This window comes from Maylandia zebra, linkage group LG22 (genome assembly GCF_041146795.1).
Source record: "Maylandia zebra isolate NMK-2024a linkage group LG22, Mzebra_GT3a, whole genome shotgun sequence".
NCBI lineage: Eukaryota > Metazoa > Chordata > Actinopteri > Cichliformes > Cichlidae > Maylandia > Maylandia zebra.
In genome coordinates, this window is record NC_135187.1 from 19,520,331 (window position 1) to 19,548,300 (window position 27,970).

At 43.0% G+C, this 27,970-nt stretch overlaps 1 protein-coding gene across 5 annotated transcripts; it reads left to right on the top strand.

The window, feature by feature from the left end:
• Nucleotides 1-202: 202 nt before the first annotated feature.
• Nucleotides 203-27,966, top strand: pum1 (pumilio RNA-binding family member 1). Of its 5 annotated transcripts, none has more exons than XM_023153911.3 (23): nucleotides 203-360; nucleotides 4,098-4,270; nucleotides 9,699-9,821; nucleotides 10,483-10,551; nucleotides 11,674-11,779; nucleotides 13,787-13,980; nucleotides 14,187-14,359; nucleotides 14,454-14,718; nucleotides 14,806-14,899; nucleotides 15,296-15,394; nucleotides 15,544-15,686; nucleotides 15,932-16,070; nucleotides 16,159-16,293; nucleotides 16,688-16,987; nucleotides 18,693-18,935; nucleotides 19,687-19,981; nucleotides 21,506-21,635; nucleotides 21,831-21,965; nucleotides 22,631-22,768; nucleotides 23,419-23,544; nucleotides 23,748-23,869; nucleotides 24,345-24,537; nucleotides 26,119-27,966. In XM_023153911.3, the coding sequence occupies exons 2-23, from the start codon at nucleotides 4,109-4,111 to the stop codon at nucleotides 26,248-26,250; spliced, it is 3,516 nt and encodes a 1,171-aa protein (XP_023009679.1). In that variant the 5' UTR covers nucleotides 203-360; nucleotides 4,098-4,108; the 3' UTR covers nucleotides 26,251-27,966. The 5 variants fall into 5 exon arrangements, with proteins under 5 accessions (XP_023009679.1, XP_004548073.2, XP_076735807.1 ...); XM_004548016.6 differs by having other exon boundaries at nucleotides 19,711-19,981; XM_076879692.1 differs by having other exon boundaries at nucleotides 19,714-19,981.
• Nucleotides 27,967-27,970: the final 4 nt, after the last annotated feature.

The window sequence follows — 27,970 nt, forward strand, 5'->3', positions numbered from 1 at the left end:
AATTAGTGACGTATTCTATTTGAGATACAAGATGAACAGAGAAGCTGCCGTCTGTTAAAGCATTTACTTTTTTCGCCTTTAGCTAACAGACAGGTGAATGAGGTGCAGGTAAAACAATAATAAACACGCCCCGCAGTGCAAGCAGACTACAAACATGCATAACAAAGGGACCGGTCCGGTGTGACCCTCCTTCCCTCCCCTCCCGGTTGGCGCAGTGAACCGTACGCTCTCTCTCATCCCTTCCCGTCATGCAGCGCTCTTGCCTGCTCCTCCGTCGAGCCGCCATGTTGTCGGAGTGAAAGCCTGGGGTGTTAGAGAGAAACTGGGGCTGAAATCCGCGACCATCCACCCTCTCCGCCGGTGAGTATCGAGTCGTTAGCGGTCGCGGTTGCTCAGGGGGGTGTTTATGCACGCTTCGGTGCGGGTATTGTCGTTACTGTGGCTCTGAAAGGGCGCTAAACGAGAATATTTTGCGAGGCTGAAGCGGCTGCCTCCCTTTCTGCTGCCTGCCTCCTTCCTCCCGTTGTGTCGGTCTTCCGCTCCAGACAGCTCTCGGGCCTTTGTTAGCATCCGCGTCACCGGGACCCGTGGGGCTGCAGGCTCGGCGGACAGGTGTAGTCCTCTGGTTATTTATTAATAACCACACTACGGTGGTGGGGAGCGGTTAAAAACACTGCGCGTTTGTCCACCGGTTCGCCCGGGCTGAGCTTGTGTCGGGAGGCCGTGTTATTGTTGGTAGACACATAGTGAACCCCCCCCACGGCAGCTCCGGGGCTGGCGTGACGGGACGCGGATGCATAAAGGTAGCTGCCGTGAATTATTTCACGAAGCATCCCCATACTCGGTTTCGTTTTGATGTGTCATGTCTGCCGGGAGAGAAATGTTGCTCCAGCGTTATCCCCCCTTGCTAGCTTGCATGCTGCCCCTCTCGTATTGTCACACCCCTGTCTGTGCCCGGTATGCGGTGGATTGATCCCCCGGTATTGAATGATTAACCCAGTTAGACCGTGAACACCGCCGCCTGTTTCCGGGTCCTCGCATCAAACTTGTGGCAGACCGAGCCGTGTGCGCTTCTCGGCGGGGAATGGCCGCACTGTGCTGGATTTCCGGGTGTTTCTCTGGCTGATTTCGGAGCAGTAGCAGAGGGATAAAGAGCTAACATTTCCTTGTGGCCTGTCCAAGAGCGGAGGAGGGATGATCAGTCGGTCGATTTGTTTTTATCTTATTATGGGAGGGGGGTCTTCATCCGGTCAGCTTGTGGTTTTGTCTTTGTAGAGGGGGTGTGTTGCACAGTGGTTACAGCAGACGTTGGTAGCTTGCATGTGTTTGATTCATAGTGTCTGCCAGTCTCTTGCAAAGGTAATTACCGTATATGGCTCAGTGCAAAAAGAAGTGCTTGTAATTTCTTTCTAGCCTGTGGGGACATTAATGGGAAGCTGCTCATTTTAACAGAGATTAGAGGTAAGAGTCAAATACAAATTACACCCTTCTCTCATTGCTGGAGATCAGGGGCTGTTGTGTAAAATTGTTGACCACCAAATGCTTGGCCTTTAGGTCCACACCGCACATTTTAAAGATAATCTGTCCTTCACTCTTTACCTGGGTTAACAAAACAACTTCTTAAAAAATAAGCACCACATCTTTGTCTCTGTTACATGGCTAAATAAATCCTCTAATTCTCACACCAATGTGCATAGTTACTATTTTAAATTGTTCCTTTTACACAATGCACTAAATGCACTGCAGGTTTGAGAGGTAAATCTAGCAAAGACTTGTGCATTCCAATACAATAACAGGGATATTGTTACAGAGAGCCTCGGATCAAAGTTTATGGCCATTAATTCTGTAGTTTATAATACATCTGATCTATATTGTCATGGAAACTGTTGAATGATTAGATACCAGCTAACATTTTCATCAAAAAACTAAACATTATGATATTCATAAATGGGGGATGTATTGCAGGACTGATTTACCCCCTGAAAGCCATGCCTGTAAACAAACAGTTCTGCACGTGCAGTACTGTGCAGTACTGTGCAAAAGTTTTAAGCCCCTCCTTATTTCTTTATGCTTAACTAGGAAAATGAGAAATCTATGCCATAGTTTTCAGGAATGCTTCCTCCTTCATACAGATTCAAGTAATGTGAACAAAAGATGTGTTTTGCGACAGGCTGCTAGTAACAGTGCCTAATGTTGCATTTAAAGTTGGTTCTTTGATAAGTTGTCTGTTATGCATAAACACAACACTGGTTCATCCCTTGAGTTAGGTATTTTTTTTCTGCTTGAATGATTCATAGGTCAGTGCTAAGGGGCTTAACGAACAAAGAAAAAAAGTGTTCCTCTGAAAATGGCCAGGTGCAAGGACAGAAAATGAGTGAAAAACTCAAGACAACCTGCAGAACTTTGATAAAGACCAGTTAAAAACAACTTTAAGACAGTGTGGCTCCTTGGAAGCCACACTGCTGTGAAACACCTTGAACTGGTCAGGAAGTAACTCATCAGTGACTCTGCAGAATATGCAGGCCACTCTGTGTGTGTGTCTAAATACCTTTTTAGGGGTGAGTAATTTGTAGAAGTTTCACAACATTCCTGCCAAGTGAACCTTTGTTACTGGAGTTCATAGCAGCGTGTTTGCATCAGCCAGATACAGAGGGTGCAGTAAAGTTTACATTCTGCTGCCGATAGGCAGGTTGGCAGTTAAATCAGCTGCTGCCCTGGGCTGGCTTGTAAAATGTTCTCTGGTTTACTTCTGTATCTGTTGATCCCAGTGCTCTTGTGCTGATCCTCAGCAGTTAGGCAGCTTTAATAACAGTTCACCATTTTGTCGTAAGAGTGTTATACCAACAGTCTGGTAAGCAGTATTGCAGCATTGTGTGTGATATTCTTTGACCTTTCTTCACAAAGAATAAAGTCCAAAGATGGTTTGAAGGTTTGACTGTTTTAGTTAGGTTAAAATTTTATTTTTTAGGTACATTGTAGTGCTTTTGAATTGTGATTCTAATATATAACCTGTGCACACTGATAGATTTAAAGTTTGCTTTTAGCTCGCGTGAAGCTAGTTTTTGTTATTGTATTGCAGTTGCATAAAACAGCGTTAACTGTCACCTGGTGCAGAAAGTAAACAATATTTGTTTAAATATTTTTGCATCTCTGGTTTGTTGTCAAACGTGTGAGGGCTGCCCTACTGGAAAATGAATGAATTTTGGCTCATTTGTGCCTTAATCAAGACGTTTATGTCATTAATACTGCAAAACAAAGTGGTTACACTGAACAATGAAATTCTGACTTTGCAGGTTCCCTTCACACAAGTAAAAACAAAATTAAAATACAAAATAATAAGCACAGAAAATAAATAACATAAAGCAAGTACTACAGTACACTGGAGTGTAGTCAGAATATAAAGTGTAGTTTGGTATCTATATTAATTGGTTTACAGGATAGTGGCACTGAGCCTGACCTTTGACCACAACTCTGGGGGAACCGTAATATTACAGACAAATGATTTGGTTCATTTTGCTTCATATGCTTCCAGCCACCTCGTTTCTGAGTTAGGGGTCATTGTTCACAGCAGTTTAATTGCTGTGAACTAATTTGGCATCAAGCTGGCATGATGACATGGGAAAATGTTAGGTATGAAGATAATATAGTGGGATATCAGCTTTATTATTCTGAGTTGTTTTTAGAGGAGCATGTATTATACAACCCTGCAGTACATCCACCCTGGCAAAAGTCAGCTTTGTTGTTGTTGTTTTTGTAGAGATGCATGGATTCATGCTTTAGATTGTTGTGCTGATTAATTATGCTGCATTGTGTTGCAGTGTGTTTTTTCCCTTTCTTCTCATTTAGGAGCAGATGAGCTTTTAATTTACAGCCCACAAATGAATAAACATCAAATCTCAATAATTATTTTATTGCAGCGAAGTTGGTTATTGGACTGCAGCGTTTTTATTCATAATTTGACACTTGTGCTTCGCGGCTGTTGGATCTTCACCGTTCATCATAAGATTCGGTGTTAAATTGGTCAGAGTGCTCCAAACTTTTACTATGTTGAACTGTTATGTTTTCTGTGACTGATGCATTTCACTCACTCTGGACAGGCTGTGGTGGAATGAGCAGTGTGTGTGTGTTGAAGAGGAAAGCAGTGCTCTGGCAGGATTCATTCAGCCCCCACCATAGAAGTACTTCTCCCAGCATGCCCGTGGTGCTGAGCAGCGGAGGACATGCCCCTCCAACTGGGCAGACCCCTCAGGCCACACCCCCCAGCCAGCAGGTAAAAACCGCCTCTCTGATACATTTGCTATTTTCATTCATTCATGTCTTTTTCCATTGAATTAAACTGGCGTGATGACTTTCTACTACAGCGCATACAAAAGGTAAAGCAGTCTACCTGGATGGCTATTATAGCTCGCCTCTCTCTGTGATAAACACATTGTAATTCCTCTGACATGCAGACAATAAAAATGTCCTGCTGGTTTAATAATGAAACTTTTGAAGTGTGATGCTGTTAACAGCAGGAAATGTTTAGTTGTTTAGATTACCCCAGCACTAACTTAACAAAAACAACCAAAAACTCGTCAGTCCAGTAAGACGAGGCTCATGTGTAAGACAGGAAACTGAACTGTAAACAGCAGATATTTGGGTATAAACTACAAAAGTACTGAAAGCTGGTCAACTGGTCAACAGCTTATCTGGTGTCACAGTTTGTTGTAATTTGGTGGGGTGGCACCAACAAGAACTAATAGACTTCTCACTCTTAACAATGTAGTACCTGTTGTTGTTTTAATACTACAGCTATTATAGTGTTGTTCACAATGGTGCAAGTCATATTTTCCTTCCCTTATCAGTATTCATCATGCAATATTTTACCGCAAATTGGCAGACCACACCAACCTACCTTAATCTGAGCATGTCTGCCTTGTTTTGAAGGTTCTTGTCCTCATAATCTACCAATAGAAGGTGCTCCTGCCTAACTAACACATAAACAACCAATGATTAGTTTGTCACAGTTTTGTAATCTTTCAGTTCCTATTTATTTACACTGGAAACCATTCACTCATTGCACTTTGCAGTGATGGCTTGTTGTTTGCAGCATTCCAAGCTCTGGTTGTCTAGGTAACCCTCTAAAGCAGGGAATGGGCAATTAATTTTCCCAAGTGGCCAGTTGAGAAACTGGGATTGTTGTGGAGGACCGCACCAATGAGCTTCTATCGCACATTTTTGCAGCCCTCCATAACAGTTTCTTGTTGCCATGTCGCTATGCATCATTAAAAGTGGGGATGCAGCTTCAGTGTTACTTATTAATAGGTGTTAGCAGGTGTAGCTGTCAGATGTAGCCAGGAATTGTCTACGTTTTTGGGGGTTTTCACCTTTTCTCTTTGACATTATCACTGAATTTCTCAAATGATGTATTCTGGTTGGTGTTTGGCTAGCTAGCTAACTCTGTTAGGCAATTTTAACTGGTCATATCTGGGTGCATCTAGGCAAATGAGGGTAAAGGTCACTGATCTTACACCTACGGTTTTACTTTAAGCAATATCATAAAAATACCCATATGACTGTAATCTCCAGTACTTTGTTACAAACCCTGATTAGAGCACCAGAAAATGAGACATTGCAACACAGCCATTAAAGCTTGATGACACTCATCTCAAGCTTTCTGGAACATGTGCATTTGACTCGAGAGCTAATGAACCAAATAATTGCAGTCTTATCTTACTAGCTTTAAGGCTTTTGTATTGCCTCGGCTGTTATTAGCTGAATAAACAATGGTTGTTAAAGGAGCTCTGCTTAAACGGCTAGCATCACGCTTGATAAATGCAGGGCATCAGCCACAGCAAAGGGGACCTTCCTCATTGTTAGATCACTAGTTTGGAAGGATTATGGTTTTCAAGTGAAGCGGTAACACCCTTCACTGGCTTCTGAAGCTCAGATGTTGTGAAAACCTTATTTTAGGAGTTAGCCTCTGACCATCTGATCTAGGGCTGAACGATATATCGCATTTGCGATAATATCGCGACATGATCAAGTGCAATTTTCTAACTGCAAAGGCTGCGATTATACTCTGGACATGTCCAAATTCATGGGCTGCATCCTCCTGAGGCCGCATTTGTAGACCGATTACGTCACAGCGACGTGCTGAAGGCTGTCCAAATTACTACCATATCCCAGAATTCATAGCGCGGCCCAGCCAAACTCCAGTTTCCAGGAATGGCGGCCGCTACTAAGTTTTAAAATTACTCATACTAATCTTTCTGGGTCACAAAATAAACTTTTAACATATTTTCAGGCGAGAAAGTAGTTGTGTAAACATCAAATATCTGCTCGGTTTATCAAGATATCCCATATTTGCAAAAGTGCTTCGACGTTTTCAGAGGCGTCTGCTACCCACCAGCTCGACAGCTAGCCGGGACCTCGAGGGTTACTGATGCGGCCGAGAACGGCACAACTCCCGGCACATCATTTTCAGATCACCGCGGAGTTTCGCTGCTCGGGTTAAACGTAATATATAAGTCACTTAGACAACCTAAAAATGTTATTGTTGGGTTTTTTTCAGTGTTTTGTTTGTTCATGAGTAAATCGGTTTGGCTGAGATTAAAGTTATTAGATTAGATAAAATAAAACTTTATTAATCCCCTGGGTGGGTTCCTCCTTGGTTTTCACACAGCTGACTAAACGTCAAACAGAAAACTTATTAAACAGAAGTATGAGACAGTCGAGAATTTACACCAGTGTCTGGTTATATTTTAGATAGCAAGAAGCAGACGGCCGAGTTTATTAAACTCCACCGAGACAGCGGTGACGCTAATCAGAACTAGACCGTCCAATTTCACGCCTTTAAACTTTAAAGGCGTGTTTGTGTGTGTGTTTATACAATTGCTATTATGTTTGCACTTTATGTGTAATGTTACTGACTGCAGAGATCAGTAAGATGTGTGTATTTTTTATTTATTAGTTTTATTTATTTAATATTATTTTTTAATTGAATGACTGTCTAGTAGTTCACAGATGTCGAAAAACTGAGTGTGGTAAAGCCACTGATTTTTTTTATGTATATTTCTGCAATCTGCACATTGTACTGACTTTCATTTTAATGTTTACACCAGGGTTCCTTGTCAGCACTTTATGCTCAGATGTTTGTAAGCTAAAAATAAACTATTGTGTATGTTCAAATATACTGTTGTGATTGAAGAAGTTAAATAAAAATGTCAGTCATCAATTCATGCATCACCTCATGTCATCATAACAGAGGTCTGTCTTCCAGGAAAGAACAGTTTAAAATTAATGTAATATAGTATTGGCCATACTATATGATGTATTGCTTGTCTTTGTTTAATAATACAGAAGACAAAGACCTTAAAAAATAATCGCATATCGCATCGCAATCGCAATATTGGGGCAAAAAATCGCAATTAGATTATTTTCCATAATCGTTCAGCCCTAATCTGATCAGGGTCTTTTAACTGTTCCACGCTCTTATTTTAAGTCCACAGGTGACCACGCTTATGAGGTTGAAGCGCATAAACTTGATCTTCATCTGACTCAGTTGTTTGTTTTAAACCACTGCGTAAAAGTTATTATTGTTGTTATTTCTGCTACATCGGGTGTCCATGAACACAGCTATTTTCTGGAAATGAAGCTGACATGTTGTAGCATGAAGGTGGCTACAATCATTAGAGCGCTGCCTCTAATGGGTTATTGTTTTGGTTTTTTTGTGTTACACATACAATTCACATGTTCGGGCTTTCTAGAGAGTCAGTTTTATATCATAAAGATTCAATTCATTGTTGTCAGCTCATTTTTGTAAAAAACAAACAAACTCGTGGCTGCTGTGATAATTGATTCTTTGTAGGTATTTATATAGAAAAATTACTGAAGTTTTTGTCACCTTTTTGGATGTGAGGATTTTGCAGATTAACAAAGGTAAAATGTAACAAACCAACATGGGCTGAATTACTGTGATGAATACATAATAAACCAAACATATATTCCTGAATTAAGGAATATATATACTTTGCGGCAGTTTGTAGCAAATGATCCCAAATCTCTTTGGTTTGTGTCAGGAAGGTCCAGCTTAAAAATCTGCCAAATCAAACCTGGAGCTACTCACTGTGGTGATCTGTGAGTAAAGAAGGAGCAGAAAGTAGCTTCATCTTGTGGGAGTTTTAAGTGATGCGCTACTACCTTTTCTTTCGGTGCAATGCATGATGTTATACTACGCTTCTATAGTGGCAATCAACTCCTCCTGAAACTTTTCAGTTTAGTCTCCTATACATCATTCACCACTTTGAGCCAGTGACTGAGCGACTTCACATTGTATGTGTTGTTATAGCCTTTTTGAGCATTTTTTATGGGTTATGTGACAAATATTTAGATTTTTTTGTGCAGTACAGACCATCCAAGATGTTTGGACTTCAGTTTTGGTGAGTGAAGTTCTGGTGATGATAATGATGGTGATGATTAAATGCAAAAGGTTGGATAAACACATACCAGAAAGAGATGAGTGAAGATGAAACCCTCAGTGCATCATAGGAAGCCCCTATCAGCCTAGACCTATTGCATTAGCTGTTAACTTGGCCCTTAGCACTCTAGCCTCTTATCCATATAAGGTCACTTCTGATGTTGAAGCTAGACAATGGTCAAAAACCAGTAAGTGTCACATGTTTTTGGTTTGGACACACCGTCTATCCTTATGTCCTCCTCGCTGCTGGATTTCCTGCTGTACTCGTTTTACAGCCAAAAATGTTCCTGAAGCTCATCTGTAGTGTCCTCTGCTGCTTAACTGAAATGTTGTTTGGTAGTCTGAAATGTGGCCCCCAAATCTGTTAATACTGTGATGCTGCTGTGACAGGTCTGAACGATATACTGTCTTCAGCACTGTGTAAATTGTATTTGTTCCACAGCAAAAGAAACATTTTAAGGCCCCAAGGTAGTCTGAAGGGTAGAAAATGTTAGTTCATGATAACAAGGTTGGTGTTTTCATGAGTAATCCTTGGGGGAGAAGAATGTTTTCTGATAAGCAACAATTTGGTCTGACTGGCTGTCTTGTGCTTTGCGTGTACAGCAAACAGTAAGCCCAGCTGTTTCCAGTACATGGTAACCGTGGATTCTTTGATGGTGGTGTCTTGTGGGGGAATTTTGAGTTTTCCCTCAAAGTGAGGGAGGGAGGAAGTGACTGGAGGCTTTTCTGTTAAACAGAAGTATTGCCTCTTACTTGGACCTGAGAGGATGTGGCCTTACATACTTCAGCCTGTTGTCGTGTTTGAGTGATGCTGCTGATTTCTGAAAAAATCCAAATGACACATCCTGAGAGATGATATTTAACTGGGGAAAACTTCAGCTTTTAAAGCTGTGTTTATATTGTAATACTGATTTTCTTTTTACCTCTGAAACATGCCCTCCATGCAGTAATAATTAAAAAGACTAAAACCAAAACTTAAACAATAAAAACTAAACTGAAAGAAGGAAATTCACTCTGAAAAGTGAAACTGAACTATATTAAAAACAAAAAGTCAAAATAAAACATAAAATAACTAATTAGGAAAACCCCCCCAAAACAATAAGAACTCTGGTTTCTGTGTATATTTTCAGCATGTTCAGCTCTGGTGAATAACGTTTGCAGTCTTTCTCAGGCACTGTGTTCTGGTTGCTGTTACTAGTAATTCCAGGGTAATGTGCATGTGTGTACTTGTGTCTCTCAGGGTGTGGCGGGCGCTGGACGTTCCCAGGACGATGCCATGGTAGACTACTTCTTCCAGCGGCAGCATGGCGAACAGCCCGGCAAACATCGCTGGCCCACTGGAGACAACATCCATGACAGCCAGGTGTGTGTGTGTGTGTGTGTGTGTGTGTGTGTGTGTTAATGTTGCACAAGTGGCAACATACAGCAGAGACATTAAAGGAATCAAATTTTTTGTTAGTGACCTGGTAACACTGCCAAAGTTAAAGAGCTGCCACTGCTGTTATAACCTCTACAAAATGCCTTTGTGTAGATGAGTTAGTGACACAACCTGATCAGCTGTCATGTTGTCTTGTGATGCAACATACATCATCTTTATTACACGGCGGTGTAACCATCGGTATCCTTGCATCTGTCCATTGCCAGCTATTTCTTTTTTTTCACAAATCCCTCCAACTCTTCCACGTTTGTGAAAGTTTCGGGGCGTTTTTTTTTTCATTTCACCCGATGCATCTCTCTGCACCATCTTTTTCAGCGTCCTTAAACACAGTGTGGTGATAAGTATATGTGCTAAAAGGGAAATAATTTCCTTGTAACTAAAACTCTAAAGTAACTAACTCATCTGCACAAGGGGCTTTTGTTGAGGGTTTAGCAGCCGTGGCAGTTCTTTGAGTTGAAATGACAGATTTAATCTCCACAGCTTTCTCAAAATGATCACTAATATATATCTATTTTCTTAACATGGTCCTGATAGTCCTTGATAAGTGTTAGCTGAATGGACAGTCTCATTTGCTTTCTGTTTGCAGGTGCGCTCCATGGACGAGCTGAACCATGACTTCCAGGCTCTCGCTCTTGAGGGACGCGCTATGGGAGAGGTGAGACAAGAGTTGATGAATCAGGGTCACTTATTGTGAAGAAGATGGTGACCTCAGCCAATAATGAAGCATTGAGGCTGGTTGCTCATGTTTGCACTTCTAAATTTAGGTTGAAATGAGTGCTTCTGATGAGGGCAGACGCCGTGGATCAACACTGCGACATTAAACCGCCTGCCCTGTATTTTGTAGCTTGGGCATTTGGCTGAATAGAAACATGATTGATTACCGGGAGTGAGTCAAACTTGAATAGCAGGAAATCCAAGAGGAAAAAAAAATAGAAATGGATCAGTTGCTTATGAGCTAAAAGCGGTGTTGGGTTGTATTTTTTGAGACTGAAAAGCTCTGAAAGCCGAGAAGAGATTGAGCAGAGATGCTTATTAATTCGAGCTCGTTGGACCGGCTGTTATTTGTTTTGTATTTTGCACTCAGTAAGTCTGTTAATGTTGGGCCAGTGCCTGCAGTTAGTTTTGGCTTGCTTGATTACTGTTTTGCTGCTATACACTGTAATATATCAGTAGTGAGAGTGACTATTAAAAGCTTACAAAAATGACTCTGTAATCTTTGTTTTTTAACTATAAATGGATTTTTTTGCCCCCTCTAGCCAGAAGATGCACATCAGATTAGTTTCAAAAGTTTTTTGTTTTTTTTTACTGTGAAAAAAAGAAAACTATCACTGGGTGTAATAAAAACCGAGGAGAGATGAAGATAAACAACTGAACTGCTGATAAGGTGCAAGAATTTCTTTTGAATCCAAGCATGAAGCTGTTCCCAGCAGGAACATCGAGCTCCTGTTTGTTCCTCTACGCTAGTTTTTGTTGCTGCAGAAGCAGTTTATGTTTTTGATTGACTCATCCAGTTAGAATGACCTGTTCTTGTTTGTTTTTTCGGGGGGGTTCAGTCAAGGGTCGAAGTACAGATGTTGCTGGAAACACAAGAACGGACTGTTTGCAGCAACAAAAAAAGAAGTTTGCCATCTACTCAGAGCTCTGCTTGTACAAACTTCCTGTTCTGTATGGATTGATTTTTAGTTTGCCTGTTCTCCCATCTGCCAGCAATATCTGTGTAACCTCATCATTTCTTTTGCCACCTGTTTCATTTCTTCATTGTCTTGTGTCTCTGCAGCAGCTGCTAACTGGTAAGAAGTTCTGGGAAACAGATGACTCTGGGAAGGATGGACCAAAGGGGATCTTCCTGGACCAGTGGAGGGACAGTGCATGGGGGGCTTCAGGTATTTGCCGTCCTGGGTTCTGTTTGTGCCATGGCTGTAGGGAGAAGGTTGGAGTGAATGCATTTTTTCCCCCCACTTAAGCACAGAAACGACCAAAACAATCACTGTCAGGTGTTTGGAAAATATATATTTAGTTTCCTGCCAGACTCAAAGGCTGATGTCAGAGTGAGATCTCTTGTGTTCTCCCAGATCATGTCGAGATCTGAGATTCCTGTTGTATCAAATTAACACAGTGTGGTTATTTCTGTAGACGGGATGACAAAAGAAATATCCCGGCTTTTTACAAGTCATCTGGCGCACCTCGTACATCATGTCTGCACCGGGAAAAAATGCTGACGCGTGTTAGCTCATTTCTAGAGTGTCAAATACTCACTGGTTCATGAAAAAAAGGGAAAAAAATCATTTTGCATTCTAATTTTTTTATGAATTACAGTCATGTAAAAATGCTTTTCACATTACTCTTTGCAGTCTTGTGAAGAAAAAAAAAAAAAACTAAACACACCTTCCATAAGAATTAAGTGGGTCAGGAACAGCTGGGTGCTGCTATTCAAATGCACTTAACAGATCAGTAACAAGTTTTGTCAGTTTGCTTGTCTGGAGGATTCAGGTGTGTGTTTGCACAATCCTAGCAAATTCCCCACCCCCACCTACCACCACCACAACAACAATGCTCAAAGAAAGTAAGCAAAACCCAAACAAGCGCTACATTTTGGTTTGCAGGCCTCAGTTAGTATGTCACGTTAGCAGAAAAAGACTGAACAAGTTTGGCATGATTTGGAAGGGCTGCCAGGAGAAAGTCTCTCTCTAAAGCTTTGCAAATTTGCATCTGAACAAACCACAAGACTTCTGGATCAAAGTGTAGATGTTTGGCTGTAATGCACAGTGCCTGTTCAGCAAAAACAAAATGCAACAACAGGACAGTAATCCCAACCACAAAGGTAACTCTACAACAGAATGAGTGAGGTGGGGGAAAGGAATGAAGGCGTTGCAATGGCCCAAAGTTCAGACCTCAGCCTGATTGAAATGCTGTGACAGGACCTCAGGAGAGCGTCACAAACAAATGCCCACAAACCTCAATGAACTGAAGTGTGGGTGAAACCCCCCTCCCACAACGGTGTGAGAGACTTCGGGCTATTTCTGCTACAACCTTGTTAATCATAGTGTGCTTAGCTTTTTACAGGGCTGCGTAGAGTCCTGTGAAAACTGAAAACGCTTTCAGACAATATCCAATGAATAATTGAGTTGTAACACATTGATTTGATGTTTTTGGTAAAGCTGATGAGTAAATGAAATGAGATAAATTAGTTAAAACTTTGAGCCGTTTCCACATATGCACTTCAGTTTCTGTAGAATCAGCTCAGGAATATTTCTACAGATATTTTTCTCACATGTCACATGGCAGAATTTATGCACGCTATACCAGTGAATGTACTTCACTATTAGCCATGCTATTCACACATCTACTCAATCCAGCATGGATTTCATGCAGGTTTTGTTTTAGGGAGCTAGTAGCTGTTGGATGAGCCGGCTAATGTCTGATGTGACAGCATCAGAACATTTTCCCCGTACATTTCTGTTAAGAGAGGTCTTGGAAAGTTCTGGTGCACGTGTGGGAATGGCTGTATCAGATTTATTAGCAACACCAAAACTTCCTCAGTACATAAATAAAATGAAAAATACGGTAAATAAAAGTGATGTGCAGTATGTAATGAAACTGGAACCTTCCCCTTTGCCAGTGCTTGTTTCAGCATGTGGTTACATGCGCTCTGCTGTATGTGGATTAAGATTATTTGATATTGCTGATATCCTAATTTCTTATGAATCTATCAAATACATCAGGAGCTTTGTTATTTCGCCCAGCACATCTGTAACAGCTGAACATGTTGTTACTGCTCCGGATGATCATTTCTATTGAAAAATCTTCAAGCCATCTGTTTTGAAAACTGCTACTTTTTGCTTGCACAGTTTGCTGAGTAAATGTGTCGTTCTCTGTTCCTCTCACGGCAGATCACTCGGTGTCTCAGCCAATCATGGTGTCCCGTCGGCCAGGGCAAGGTTTCCATGGCGGTGGTGAAGTCGGGGTGGGCTCTGTGATGTCTCCACGGTCTGAGAGCGGAGGGCTCGGGGTTAGCATGGTAGAGTACGTTCTGTCCTCCTCACCGGCTGACAAACTGGATTCCTGTCTTCGAAAAGGACCCTATGTAAGTGTCATTACTCAAACACTTCTGTTTCCCTGATCATGCTAACTGTAACTGCCACACACGCCCATTGTGTCATTTTCTCCCACTGACAACGTGTAGTTTTTGTCAGTGTCACTTTGTCCTTCCTGCGCCTTCCTCTGTGTGTACAGCAGAGGAGCAACACTGTGCATCTGGTCTCATTGTATCATTTTCTCTCCGTCACACAGGGTCAGAGGGATGGAGAGGTGGAGGAGGAAAAGAGGGAGAAGCCAAAGACGACGTTTGAGGGAGAGAAACTAAAAGAGTTAACGGAAGGTGAATCTGATGTGATCAGCGATGTCATCAACCCGAATGGGCTGCCTGTACAGAACGGCCTCGACGTGGACGTCAAAGAGTTTGGGTAAAAATCTGCGTGACACAAGAGGACACACACCCACACCTTAGAGAAATGATTGGTACCCTTTAGATATTAACCGAACCTCTGCTCCATGCAGTCGCCCCCCGGGCAGCATGCCGGCTCCCGGCCCAGAGGGTGATCTGCTGGGTGGTCCCGGGGGCGTAGGGCCTGAGGGTTTGACACCCCTGGGAGGTGGCGGAGTTCCCAAACCTCCTGATGACTTTTCTGGCGTGGAACAAGGTGGTGTTACCATGGACCCCATGGAGTCTGTGATGGAGCCGCTTCAGTTTGACTACAATTCTCAGATGCCCATGGACTCTGCACCCACTGTGGGCCTATTTGATTACACTAACCAGCAGCAGGTAAGATCACCAGACAGAGGAGTTATTTAGCGTGTGTTAACAGCACTCAGCTCACCTATGGTTCACCTTTCTTCATGCTGTTTGCAGCTGTTTCAGAGAAACAATGCCCTAGCAGTGCAGCAGTTAACAGCAGCCCAGCAACAGCAGTACGCACTGGCAGCCGCACAGCAGCCTCACATTGGTAAGTGTGTCTGTCTAAACTGCATGTCAGATGGTTGTATGGCTTCACGCACGCATTATCTTTGAACTACCCAAAAACAAACAGTCACATGCATTTCATGATGATTGGCCAGCTTCTTCTTCTGGTATATTTGTATTCGTAGCACAGGGTTTCCACTAATGTTTGCAAAGCTTGACCCCCCGGCTCGGTGTATAGACTGGCTGTTTTTATTGTTTGTCTTTCAGTTTAAAATAAAATAATGCCTTAAAGATTGAGATTTGATTAGTAAATATGACATCCTTGCGAGTCTCTTAAGTAGTTATGCCATAGCTTCACAACAAGTCCTGTGATTTTCCTTCATGTATTATGTAAAGCCCTTTTGCCCTGGTCCACCTTTACCCTCCTTGTGTTTTCCAGGTCTGGCTCCAGCATTTGTGCCCAATCCTTACATCATCAGTGCTGCGCCGCCAGGGACAGACCCATACGCAGCGGGCCTAGCAGCAGCAGCTACACTCGGTGAGACGTTCTTCTTTTTAGACGCGCTGTCACCTCCGTTTAGATTTCTGTTAAATGCAAAACAAAAATGTAATTTTCATATGTTGATCCATAAATATGGACACTGTTGCCATATCTCAAAGCTACTTTGTGTATCTCTTTGTGTCTAGGTCCAGCAGTGATGCCCCCCCAGTACTACGGTGTGACCCCCTGGGGTGTCTATCCAGCCAACCTTTTCCAGCAGCAGGCTGCTGCAGCCAACAGTTCAGCCAATCAGCAGGCAGCAGGCCAGGGCCAGCAGAACCAACAGCAGGTCAGTTGACTGTCCGACAGAAAACTGACACACGGGCTCCCACCGGCTCAAAATATTTCTGTGAGCGCTCGTCTCTCATGCCAGTTTAAAAAGTGCATTTAGACAAAGACCTCTTCATTGATTATTAAATGATTATAAGCAAATCAGGGAACTGCTACTTGTTCTTCTCCCATTTGTGCGGTTGAGCTTTGTTTCTTATTCTACACGGAACAAATTCAGAATTTTGCTTTTCTTACTTTCTAAAGGTGATGCGTGCTGGAGGAAATCAGCGACCTTTGACCCCTAGCCAAGGGCAACAGGGTCAGCAAAATGACCAGCTGGTGGCAGCAGCAGCAGTCAACTCAGCCCTCGCCTTTGGGCAGGGGTTAGCAGCAGGAGTACCCGGTGAGTGCAAAACTATAAACAGCTCAGTTATGCGTTACTGCCGCCCGTCATCTATATGAAAGAAACATGTCAAAATCTTCTTTCTCAGGGTATCCAGTATTGGCGCCCGCAGCCTACTATGATCAGACAGGGGCCCTGGTGGTCAACACGGGAGCCAGGAGTGGCCCCGTCCGCCTCATGGCCCCCGCCTCCGTCATCATATCGCCTTCTGCAGCACAAGCAGGTAAACTAGCAGCTCACTTGGAGCGTGTGGTCAGAAGCCCAGCCTGCCTCTGTTGCAATAAACGAGACTGTCATGCACACAAAACAGCAGATTACATATTGTGGCCTTTAACAACATGTTCTAAATGTCCCATCTAACCAGAGCACGCAATTATGGGATTGTGACTATGTACTTTCAAGTCTGGACTTAGATTTGCACAAGGAGTTCCCATGAGGGAGTGTTACTGAGTTTTAAAAAGCAAGGTTTACGTCACTGATGGAGGTGATTGAAAGCATTGTTAGGGAAGTAAAAGAAATCAATCTTACGATTATCTTCAACGACGCGTTTACTTAACACAATATAAATTTTTTGTTGCTTTATGAGATGATTGACTTGGATTGTTTCCCGTCTCCAGTTGCTGCTGCAGCAGCCTCTGCTGGTGGTGCCAACGGCGGTCTTGGTGGCGGGGCTAACGGTCCTTTCCGTGCCATGACATCCCAGCAGCCTCAGCAGCAGGGTGGCCCCGGTGGCGCTCTGGGAGGAAGTTCCTTCTACGGATCCTCGTCCCTTAGCTCCTCTTCCCAGAGCTCCTCTCTGTTCTCACAAGGCTCTGCCCAGCCTGGACCAGGGTCTGCCTCCTTGGGCTTCAGCCAGCAAGCCTCATCCTCTCTCGGTGCCACTCTGGGGGCCACGCTGGGAGGGTTTGGCACTGCAGGTGGGAATGCACTCTTTCCACATGATATCTTTGGTTCTTTTGTGGTCTTTTAAAATAAATCTAAGTGACTTGCCAATCAATGTTCCCTCTAAGCTGCGCGCGTGCGCAATTGCACAGAAAATCTGCGTTGCGCATAGAAACAAAATCTAACCTGAATTGAAATTAAAATGAATACTTTAACAATTCTGTTTTGCAGTGTTAGTCAGTAAGTGACTGGCTGCTCCCGTATGGGATTAGAACGATGCCACCTTATCCCATAGTCCAGCCAATGATGCGATTCACATTCGTATATACACAGCTAATCAGCGTCGTCGACAGGCTATGACAGCGTCCTTATGTGCCGACACCGGTGTTTTAGCTAGCAAAGCGGCGTGGCTGATGTGGAGTGAAGCCACGTTAATAACAACGTGTACAACCATTGGAGATGTGAGCAGGACAGACGAACAATTGATGGAAAAAGTGTGAACTTTATACCAGTTTTTAAATTATGTTGATAGGCCGCGTAAAACCAGAGTTATGATAAAAATTTCTGCAGTGTTTTTTTTTTTTTCCTGAATACTATCGTTGTTTATATTTACTGCGGGAAGAAACGGTAAAAACTGCGTTTTATAAGGAAAATGTTCGAAAGCACTCTCCGCCTGTGAGCAAAACCAAAATACCCCACCCTTTCCTATTGGTGGAAAAATGTAGCATGTCGATCAATCAAAAAATGATATGGTAACGTGGCATCTAGTTGTTTAGAAAGGGGGGAAGTTTTAGGAGTGACAGCGGTGTTCTGAGATGTGAGAGATTTGCAAAGTTTAGCGTGTTTGGAGTCTAAAGTTAGTGTGTTGTCTTGTGTAGTTAGTGTGTAGTGTAGTCAATAGTTTTGTTGTGTGTGTCAGAACAATGAGGCGACTGCTGAATGTTACAGGTGTTACAGGAGTGATACATCTGCTGTTGTCAGGCCTGCAGGTATCAGACTGTTGTTCTCCTTTATAGTGGAAAGAAATTATTTTTTGGAGTGGCACAAATAATTTGTGTGGCATCAAATTTGATGCAGAACAGCTGATTGTTCTGTAAATAGTTTGAAATGTTTATTTAAAAAAACGCCTTGGCTACAGTTTTAGGTAAACGGCTACAAAAAACGTTGTTGTTTGCGTAACTCAGTTACTTTTTTAAAGAAGTAACTATATAATTAATTGCCCAGCATTGTATCATTATATACTGTATTTTGCAGACAGAGAGTTACAGGACTCTCTCCCAGACCACAGACTCATAATACAAGTCAGAGCTTTATAAAAGAGAGAGAGAGAGAAAGTTTTGTTTTCAAAATTGGAGTTCAAGTTATTTTTACTCCCAATAGTGTTAACATGCTACACAGGTCATGAACAAGATTTGTTTACATTTTCATTGTAAGTGGGCTAAAGCAGTTAATTAAAAGTAGTCTAACATAAATGTAAATGCTGTAATTTGATTATTTTAATAAACCATGTAACTTTGGATGGATTCGATGCTGGCGTGACCACAGTGCACACGTCTGCTGTTGCTCACAGTGGTCCAAGGGACCGCTCAGGGAGTTTGTGTGTTCGCTCAGACACATGAAAAATTAGAGGGAACATTGTTGCCAATGTATAATGTAGCTGTGAGTAGTTAAACTGAATAACAGTTACTGATAAATACAAACAGATAACCTGATTGAATTCATATCTTTGTCTCCCTCTAGTGGCCAACTCGAGTGGTGGCAGTGGCTCAAGACGGGACTCATTGACAGGCAACAGCGATTTGTATAAACGCACACCTTCCAGCCTCACCCCGATTGGTCATGGAGGATTTTACAACGGCACCCTGGGCTTCAGTCCATCCCCTGGCCCTGTGGGCATGCCTTTACCCAACCAGGGGCCTTCCCATTCCCTCACACCTCCACCCTCCCTGTCCAATCACAGCTCCTCATCCAACCTCAATCTTGGTAAGCATCTTTTCTCTGGATGTTGTGTTAATTAGGAGTGCTGCTGGTTTATAATGATGTTTTATCAGTTGATGGTTTCTTTACTTAACTTACCAGAACTTTTTTTAAAGCTTTACAATAATGTAAACAAATATGCATCATTTAGAGTTTATTCTAGTAAAAGATGTGTCTGGCTTAATTGAGAAGCGGCCGTTGTTCAGTTTTCCAAACTAACAAATGGAGCTGAAGATTTGTACGGCAGCATGTTTTGAGGGACTAATTATAAATTGTGTCGCAGTGTTTTGTTTTGCGTGATTGACAGTCGGCAGAGTGAATTTTAATGCAAATCAGTGTTGATGGAATGATAATTAAACAAACTGACAGTCAGGGCGAGGCTTCATTATGACTCGGATGGATTACCTAGCTGTGGCATATTCATTCACATGCATCAGATTTGTCATTCTGTACAGATTCAACCAATCAGAAAGAACTTCTTTGTTTTTGTTTTTGTTTTTTTTCAAAGGAAGGAAACAAGCGTGCACTGACATGCTCAGCTAGACACCAAGTTTATCTAAGAACACAGGTTTTTGAGTAGTAATATCTACTGCTCAACTTCAAGGATTAATTCCATATGTTTTCAGCTAATTCTGTGTCAGACAGGCTGAATGATGTTCATTGTATAACTTGCGTTTACTGTTGTAGTACCTATTGGTACTTATTTGTGTGTGATGTATTTTTAGGTTCATATTCTCTTCATTTGACTTTGTGACAGTCCCCTTTCTCTCTGACGCCTCAGGAGGCCTGACCAATGGCAGTGGGCGTTTCATCTCCGCAGCTCCAGGAGCCGAGGCCAAGTACCGCAACGCCGCCAGCTCGGGCTCCTCCCTCTTTTCCCCCAGCAGCCAGCTCTTCCCATCATCACGGCTACGTTACGGCATGTCGGACGTGATGCCATCAGGCCGGAGCCGCCTGCTCGAGGACTTCAGGAACAACCGCTATCCCAACCTGCAGCTCCGAGACATCGCCGGCCACATCATGGAGTTCAGCCAGGATCAGCACGGCAGCAGGTACGTGTGGGCAGTTACCTCCAGTATAAAATAACACCTTTGAATTCCCCCGAAAGTCTGTCCCATGAGTAATGGCAGTCAGTTGGAGGCCCCAATAACTGCAGGTTAATAGGATACCACACAACAAGTATGTGACAGGATGTGTTACTGTGAAACGTCAACTTTTAGGCGTACCACTAGTGCCAGTTAAGTTGTAATGAAAAAGTAGACACAAAAAGTAAAGTCTGTCTGTGGCTGCGACTAATGATGTGCTGCACGATTAATATACCAGCCGCTTTAGCAATTAATCGTTCGCGGTGGGTGTTTGTAGACTCTGAAGCCTCCAGACTGTTCATTTTGTATTACCAGCAGTTTAAACACACCAAATCATCGCTTGTGCTTGAATTTCAAGTAATAACTTGCAAATTTATCAGGCCATTGAGTCTATTTGTCTTTAGACACATTAACTTATACAGAGAATTTTTAGTAGACAGGACAATGAAGACTGGAGAGAGAAGTGGGACGAGGTCGTGGGTTTAGCACAGGGGGAGGTCACCTTCTCAGCCAGGTGAGCTGTAGCAGTGCCCATCGATAATGTACTTGCATGGCAGGTTTATTTCTCACATATTGATCTCTGACAGTTGGTGTGTGACTGAAGAGTCCTTTTCAAGAGCAAAATTTACAAAGTGCTTTTCAATACAGAGTAATTAGAATTAAAATGGTATAAATCGATTAAAATAAATAAAGCCACGTCTGAAACGGTGCATCCTAAGCTTCTGTTAAAGTAAAGGTATTAACAGTGTCAACAGATCTTAGGTCACTGGATCTATGTACAGCCAACATGATTGTAGTGGTTCACTGATGTATGGAGACATTTGAACGTGTTGTGCTATGAAGTGATCACCAGATTTTTAAATTGAACCCTAAACTTTATGAGGAGCCAGTGTAAGGAAGACAAAATTGGCGATTAAGCTCTTTAATTTCATGAAGTAACCTCTATATTAAACATTGATACTGACAGAAAAGTGTTGTCACTGAACCATCACTGCCCGACACTGTGACGCAGTCCAGACATGTGCAGACTTTTCTGCTGAAGTCATCTGTGAACATATCAACATGCCCGATCTGCACGTCCCAGACAATTTCTTTCCACCATCTCAGTCTGTTTTATCTCTCTCCTCGCCGGGCATCCATCTCTTCACCTCACAGGCTGCTCACTTCCTTCAGCTCCCTCTTTGGACCGTCTCCACTCCGACTGTCCCTCAGGTTAAAGAAACTGGAGCACTTCTCTCTCAGTTCTGTCTCAGGACATCTGTCTCGCTTTATTGCTCTGACGTGTTTGTCTTCATCTCCAGTTTCATCTAAACTTTGTAAATCCCCTTTATGCACTTGGTTGATTTTATGAGAAGAGTCTGTGTATTTTCTCATGAGGCTTGTATACATTGCAGACAGGAAAAAGAAGAAGGGGGGAAAAACAGAACAAAAGATGTTTGTTGAACTTAATTTAAAAGATATACTTTTATTCATCCTCGTTCTCTTTTAAAGGTTTATCCAGTTGAAATTGGAGCGAGCCAGTTCAGCAGAGCGCCAGCTCGTCTTCAGCGAGATCCTGCAGGCGGCCTACCAGCTCATGGTGGATGTTTTTGGGAATTACGTCATCCAGAAGTTCTTTGAGGTGTGTGTGCAGTTGATGCTGTGCTGCGTGTGCCTTTGAAACACCAACGTTAAATTTATGGGAAAGTCTCAGTCGATTATTCTTCAGAACCACGCCTAGCTTTAATAGCTTCTGTAGCCTGTCTGATTTTGCTTACATGTGTGGTGTTGCATATTGTCAAAAGGATTAGAGGCTCATTTTGTTTGTGCGTTTCAGTTTGGCAGCCTGGACCAGAAGCTGGCTCTCGCTGAGAGAATCCGAGGTCACGTGCTGTCTCTGGCCCTGCAGATGTACGGCTGCAGGGTCATTCAGAAAGCTCTGGAGTTCATCCCCTCGGATCAGCAGGTTATTGTAAGTACACTTGTGAGCGTGTAAACATGACCCTAAATAAATCTATCCTGTCACAACTCTGCTGCGCTTGGATTTCTGTTGAAGGCGGGGGGGAAAAGGGGGAAATATCCTAGTGTCCCAATTTGTTAGCACATCTATTATCCACGTGCTGATAATTCAGCTGTGAGTGAGAGCACATTGCTCATAGATAACACATTTCTATTTATACAGCAGAATGCAGCATCGATGAAGAGGTACGCTGAGCTTTTATGTTGGCGCTCCCTTGTGAAACAGCAGGCTCCTTGTATGCACTCTATCATCAGCGTTGAATGAAACTAAAGACGCCACAGTTTATATGCAAATGTAAACTGGTGCTATTCAGATAAAGCTAGAGGAATATCAACAGGAAATAATTTAGTTTGAAGTCAGTGTTTTAGGATAGGGTCTCTCTGTGTGTGTATGTGAGGAAGTAAGTTATCCATCTTTGCTTAATAGACCCCAATAGATTCCTGCAGGGCATCTGTTAAAAGCCCAGTGTTATTTGTCTGGCTGTGAGCTGCAATGAAAAATGAAGGAGAGGCTGAAAAATGCCATCAGGCAATATTTGATTTCTCACAAACAATTACTGTCCCTCTCCTCACTCCGCCTCCCCTCTGTCCCTCTCTTCTTCTTCTTCGTCTCTGCAGAGCGAGATGGTGCGGGAGCTGGACGGCCACGTGCTGAAGTGCGTAAAGGACCAGAATGGTAACCATGTGGTGCAGAAGTGTATCGAATGTGTCCAGCCTCACGCGCTGCACTTCATCATCGAAGCCTTTAAGGGACAGGTCGGTCTGCACAAAAAAATATTTCCACATTCAGTCACTGTAGCACGCCAGCGCATGGCTGACATCCACACACACTCGCTGCTGCTGCCTGAAGGCAGCGAGCATATTGTCACCGCCAAAGCACATAGACACACATGCTCAGGCCTTTTTTTTTTCTTTCTTTTTTTTTTCTTCTCAGGGACAGGGTATGTTGCCTTGGCAACAGAAACCTCAGCCCAGTGGCGACAGCCATCTTCTACCTACCTACAAGCTAAATGTTACATTAGCATAAAGTGTTAAAATAAAGATTGTGTGTTCGTGCATCATCCTTTTGTTGTCTACACATGAAAGGTTTCTCGACTCGGCGCTCTGACAGTAAATGTTACCACCGTGTGAGTGTTTTGCTTCTCGAGCATTTGCATGTTGTGTAACGGCACGTCTCGTACCCGGTGGCTCAGATTTGTTTGTGTAGCTGAAAGCATGTCAGGAATCTGTGTTTCACCTTCCCTGCAGGGGTGGGCCGGGTATGCAAAAGTATGCCTCTGATAATTCGAGGCGCTTTGTACACCATAAGTGAAAACAGTTTGAGTTCATCTCACCTCACTGAGCTTGAGTTGATATGCGATTGTGAGCGGAATGACTAAAAATGTGCAACTACACGCGTCTCTCAGGTCTTCGCCCTCTCCACTCACCCTTACGGCTGCCGAGTGATCCAGCGCATTCTCGAACACTGCCTCCCCGAGCAGACGCTGCCCATATTGGAGGAGCTCCATCAGCACACAGAGCAGCTAGTGCAGGTGAGGCACTCAGCGCTGTCAGTCTTTGACTGCAGCTTTATATTTTTCAGGATAACGACATTTCAAGTTAGCTCAAAGAGGGGAAAAAAGCTCCTCTCGGAGCCTCCAGATTTCTGAAGTTGGCTGTGTTTGATGTGACGTCAGAGCCACCAGCTGTCCTTCTCACGTTTTTAGTTAATGTGTCTGCGGTTTGTTTTATTTAGGACCAATATGGCAACTACGTGATCCAGCACGTTTTGGAGCATGGCAGAGCCGAGGATAAGAGTAAAATTGTGGCTGAGATCAGAGGCAATGTACTGGGACTCAGCCAGCACAAGTTTGCCAGGTAAACACCAACGCGCGCGCACACACACACACACACACACACACACACACACACACACACACACACGTGCGCACGTTGTCAGCTCCATCTTTGTTTGAGAGGTTTTCCTTTGGTTTCTTCACACCTGCAATCAGATAAGGAACTTTTTCTGTGCCTGGGGGACGTTACGATATTTATGATAACATCTGTTACTCAGACACTTTGATCATGAACCAAACATGGTACAGCCTTTATATTTACACCATAGGCACACATTACAGAGTAGATGATCTAATGTGATTTTGGAGCTTCTTTAAGCTTTAAGTCACCTGCTGTTGTTTAAAATTCAGGCCAGAAATGATCAAATTGGGTTACAGGTACTTCATATGCAGAGACAGGCTTGTTGGTGTGGGAAAACATTTGCTTGTGTTCTCACTCCTCTATTCTTGTGGCTTTTATTAACACTGTCCCCCCTTCCTCCTCCTCCTTTCTCCAGCAATGTGGTTGAGAAGTGTGTTACCCATGCGTCACGGGCAGAACGGGCCGTACTGATAGATGAAGTGTGCAGCCTGACTGAGGGCCCCCACAGTGCCTTATACACCATGATGAAGGACCAGTACGCCAACTATGTGGTGCAGAAGATGATCGATGTGGCCGAGCCAACGCAGCGCAAAATCGTAATGCATAAGGTTGGTAAAGGGGCCAGAGGGGTCATCGTGCGTCCCGTCTAAATGTTGGGATAAAAGATGTGATTGTAATCCTCTTTTGTTCAGTGTTTACTGCAGTCACTTATGGGGAAGTCGTTGTTGTATAGCTTTGACATTTTCTGGATGAGGAGGTGTTTTCTGGCGTTTAGAGCGCTGCTCTGTGTTACAATTGAAGGATAATCATTGAACATTTCACCCTTTTTAGAGCAATCAAATGCAGTTTCTGTGATTTAAAGGTTGGAAATAGTCATTTTTATTATGGTGTTGGTGTAAAGTTCAGCACATTCATTTATTCCCCAAACAGCCCGAAGCTCAAAGTGATTTAAGATGGTTTAATTCAGCTCATGAACAGGAATAAGAGGTGAATAAATTGAAGCTGTTCTCGGCTATAAAACCTATAAACCCGAGACTATTTGTTTCAGCTCTAGATGTCAAACCCTAGGGAAGCTTTTCAGCTTCCCCAGGGTTAAATTCAGCAGTCTTAAATTCAGCAGTGTGAATTGTTTTTTGTTTTTTTTAAGCAAATTAGATCGCTAACGCGAACAAAACTATAATGAAACCAACCGTCACTAATGCAAAACTGTGCAGGTGGGTTGGATTGATGAGAGCTCATCCAGCTAATGCACCTCTGTTGTTGTGTCCAAGTAGCAACTACCTCTAAAGCTATTAAGGTACAAATATGTCTGCTAGCTTGACCTCCATCCATAATGGGAAAGAACATTTCAGTGAAGTTTGCATTAATGCGTACACTCACCGGACACTTCATTAGGTACATCTCGCGAGTGCCAGATTAGGCCCCCTTTCTCCTTCAGGGCTGCATTCATTCTTCGTGGCGTAGAATAAACAAGTGCTGGTGCTTTCATGTTGTTTACACCGGATTCTGACCCATCCATCCGAATGAAATCAAGACTCATCAGACCAGGTGGCATTTTTCCAGTCTTCTGTTGTCCAGTTTTGATGTGCTTGTACGAACTCTAGCCTCAGTTTCCTGTTCTTACTTGACAGGACTGACACAGTGCGCTCTACTGCATACCTGGTTCTAACAAGAGGTTATTTGAGTTACTGTTGCCTTCCTATCAGCTTAAAGCAGCCTGGCCATTCTCCTCTGACCTCTACCATCGACAAGGCACTTTCAGCAGAGAGCTGCTGCTCAGTGGATATTTTCTCTGTAAACTTTAGAGATGGCTGTGCAGGAAAATCCCATTCAGATGCTCACTTTGAACTTTAGCAGCTCGCCTTGGCTGTGTCTACGTGCCTAAATCTATTCAGCCTTGTGATTGGCACTTGAACAGATGTGTCTAACAAAGTGTCGAGTGAGTGCAAATCAGAGGGCGAAATTAGAGAGCTGGGTTTTATTTATTCCTTTATTTATTAACTCTTCTAGTAATGTTTGCTCAGTCGGTTTATAGACTGGCATCTATCAACCTCAGTTAATGTCAGCCTCGTCACTGATGTGAGGTCTGCATGCATGTAAGGGGACTCGAAAAGGAGCAAATTTGTATCAATTTTTGACTAACGTGTGTGTGTGTGTGTGTGTGTGTGTGTGCGTGTGTGTGTGTACAGATCCGGCCTCACATTTCCACGCTGAGGAAGTACACGTATGGAAAACACATCCTCGCCAAGCTCGAGAAGTACTACATGAAGAACGGCGTCGACCTGGGTCCTCTCTGCGGCCCTCCTAATGGCATCATGTAAACTGAACCCCCTCCTCCTCCCCCACCCCAAAATCATGTCTACCACCTCCCCACCCTTCAGCTCACCTTCCTCATGCCTTCATGTCTACCCCACCCACCCCCTCGTCTGACCCTTCAGAAAGCATCATGCCCACTTCACCCCACCAAATCCTCATAGAGGACATCGTGTACCCCTCCCACCACTGTTTCCATGACAACCCTTCGGGAGGAGCCTGTTGCTACAGGCAGCCTTAGTTGGTGGGTTGGGTTTTTTCTTCTTTTTTTTTCGTGGTTGGATTTTTGGCACCCCTCCCCCCACTGGACTCCAGTCTGTAAACTGGGTGCAGTGGAAGGCAGCGACGGTGGCAGGAGGGGGTGAACAAGGAGAGGTGAGACCCACTCTACTCACCCCACTCCTCCTTTTCTTTTTTTTTTTTTCTTTTTTTCCTTTTTTGCTTCTGATAAACTCAAAAGATAAATCTTTCACTTTTTGCTACTGCTGCATACACAATCCTAGAGCCCCCTCCTCCTCCTCTCATTCTAGCTATTTACCACTATGAGATGGAACGAGTATTTAATTTGTCTGACGTCCCCGAATCATAGACAGACACACACACACAGACACACACATGCGCGCGCGCCACCATCAGCTAACCAGCAGACAGATCATTTAGCATGGGAGATTCGTTTTCTGGTCTTGCTTCTATAAATATAACGTGTATACTTGGTGTAGACCTTTGCATATATATATATAAATATATATATAAAACTTTGTAGTTTTTCTGGTTTTTGATGTTGAATCTGTATCTATAATGTATCCTAGTAGTGACCACATACTTCTGACTGTATAATTGTACATTTGTAAACCCTTGTAATGTAAAAGTGCTTTACCACCCTTTTTTGGTATGAGAAGAAGAAAAAAAAAAGAAAAAAAATCTCACTCTGGGGGACAAAAAAAAGGAAAAAAAAAAACTGTGCATTTCAGTGTATATTCTCACCTCCTTGGTTGTGACATATGAGTTGTTGTATATTGTAAATTGTAATATCAAATTTTGTTTTGAAAAGCCCTTTCTATACAGCGTTGTACTTGTACAAAGATTCGCCACGCTTGGTTTTATCTTTATCTCGTCACTGCTTAACTTAAAGACGTCGATCTCCCGCCGACTCCCAATTGGACACGTTCGGATAGATTAGTGGTGTCTTCTGGTTTGTTTTTTGTTTGTTTGTTGTTTTGGTGGGGAGGGGGGGGGGACTTTTTGACCTTTTTTAAGATCTTTTTATAGGAATGCTTTACCCCATGAAATGTGTCATGTGTTTTGAGTACGCTGGCTGGGTGGGAGAAATAACTTTTACTCATTTAAACCCCCCGTCCCCTTCTCCCCCCAAACTCCTCAGTTACCCATGACTGTTTTCAGGGGTAAACGCGTGGATTGTACAGAGGAGACTCTTGTGTTTTTTGGCATTTTCTCTAGTGCTGTAAGTGCTGTATCATACTGTCCATGTCCTTTTGGGTGAGAGAGAGGCCGCCCGCCACAGCGCGGTGTACATTTGGAGCAGCCTTGTGTATATTTACTACGAGCACACCTGTAACCATATGTGTATAGTTAACAGAACCTGTGTATGCTTATTGCCTGGGCAACTATTTTTTGTAACTCCTGTTGTAGATTGTCTCTAAACAATTGTGTGATCTTTATTTTGAAACCAAACTGAACAAAAAAAAAAAAACTTTGAAAATTTACCCG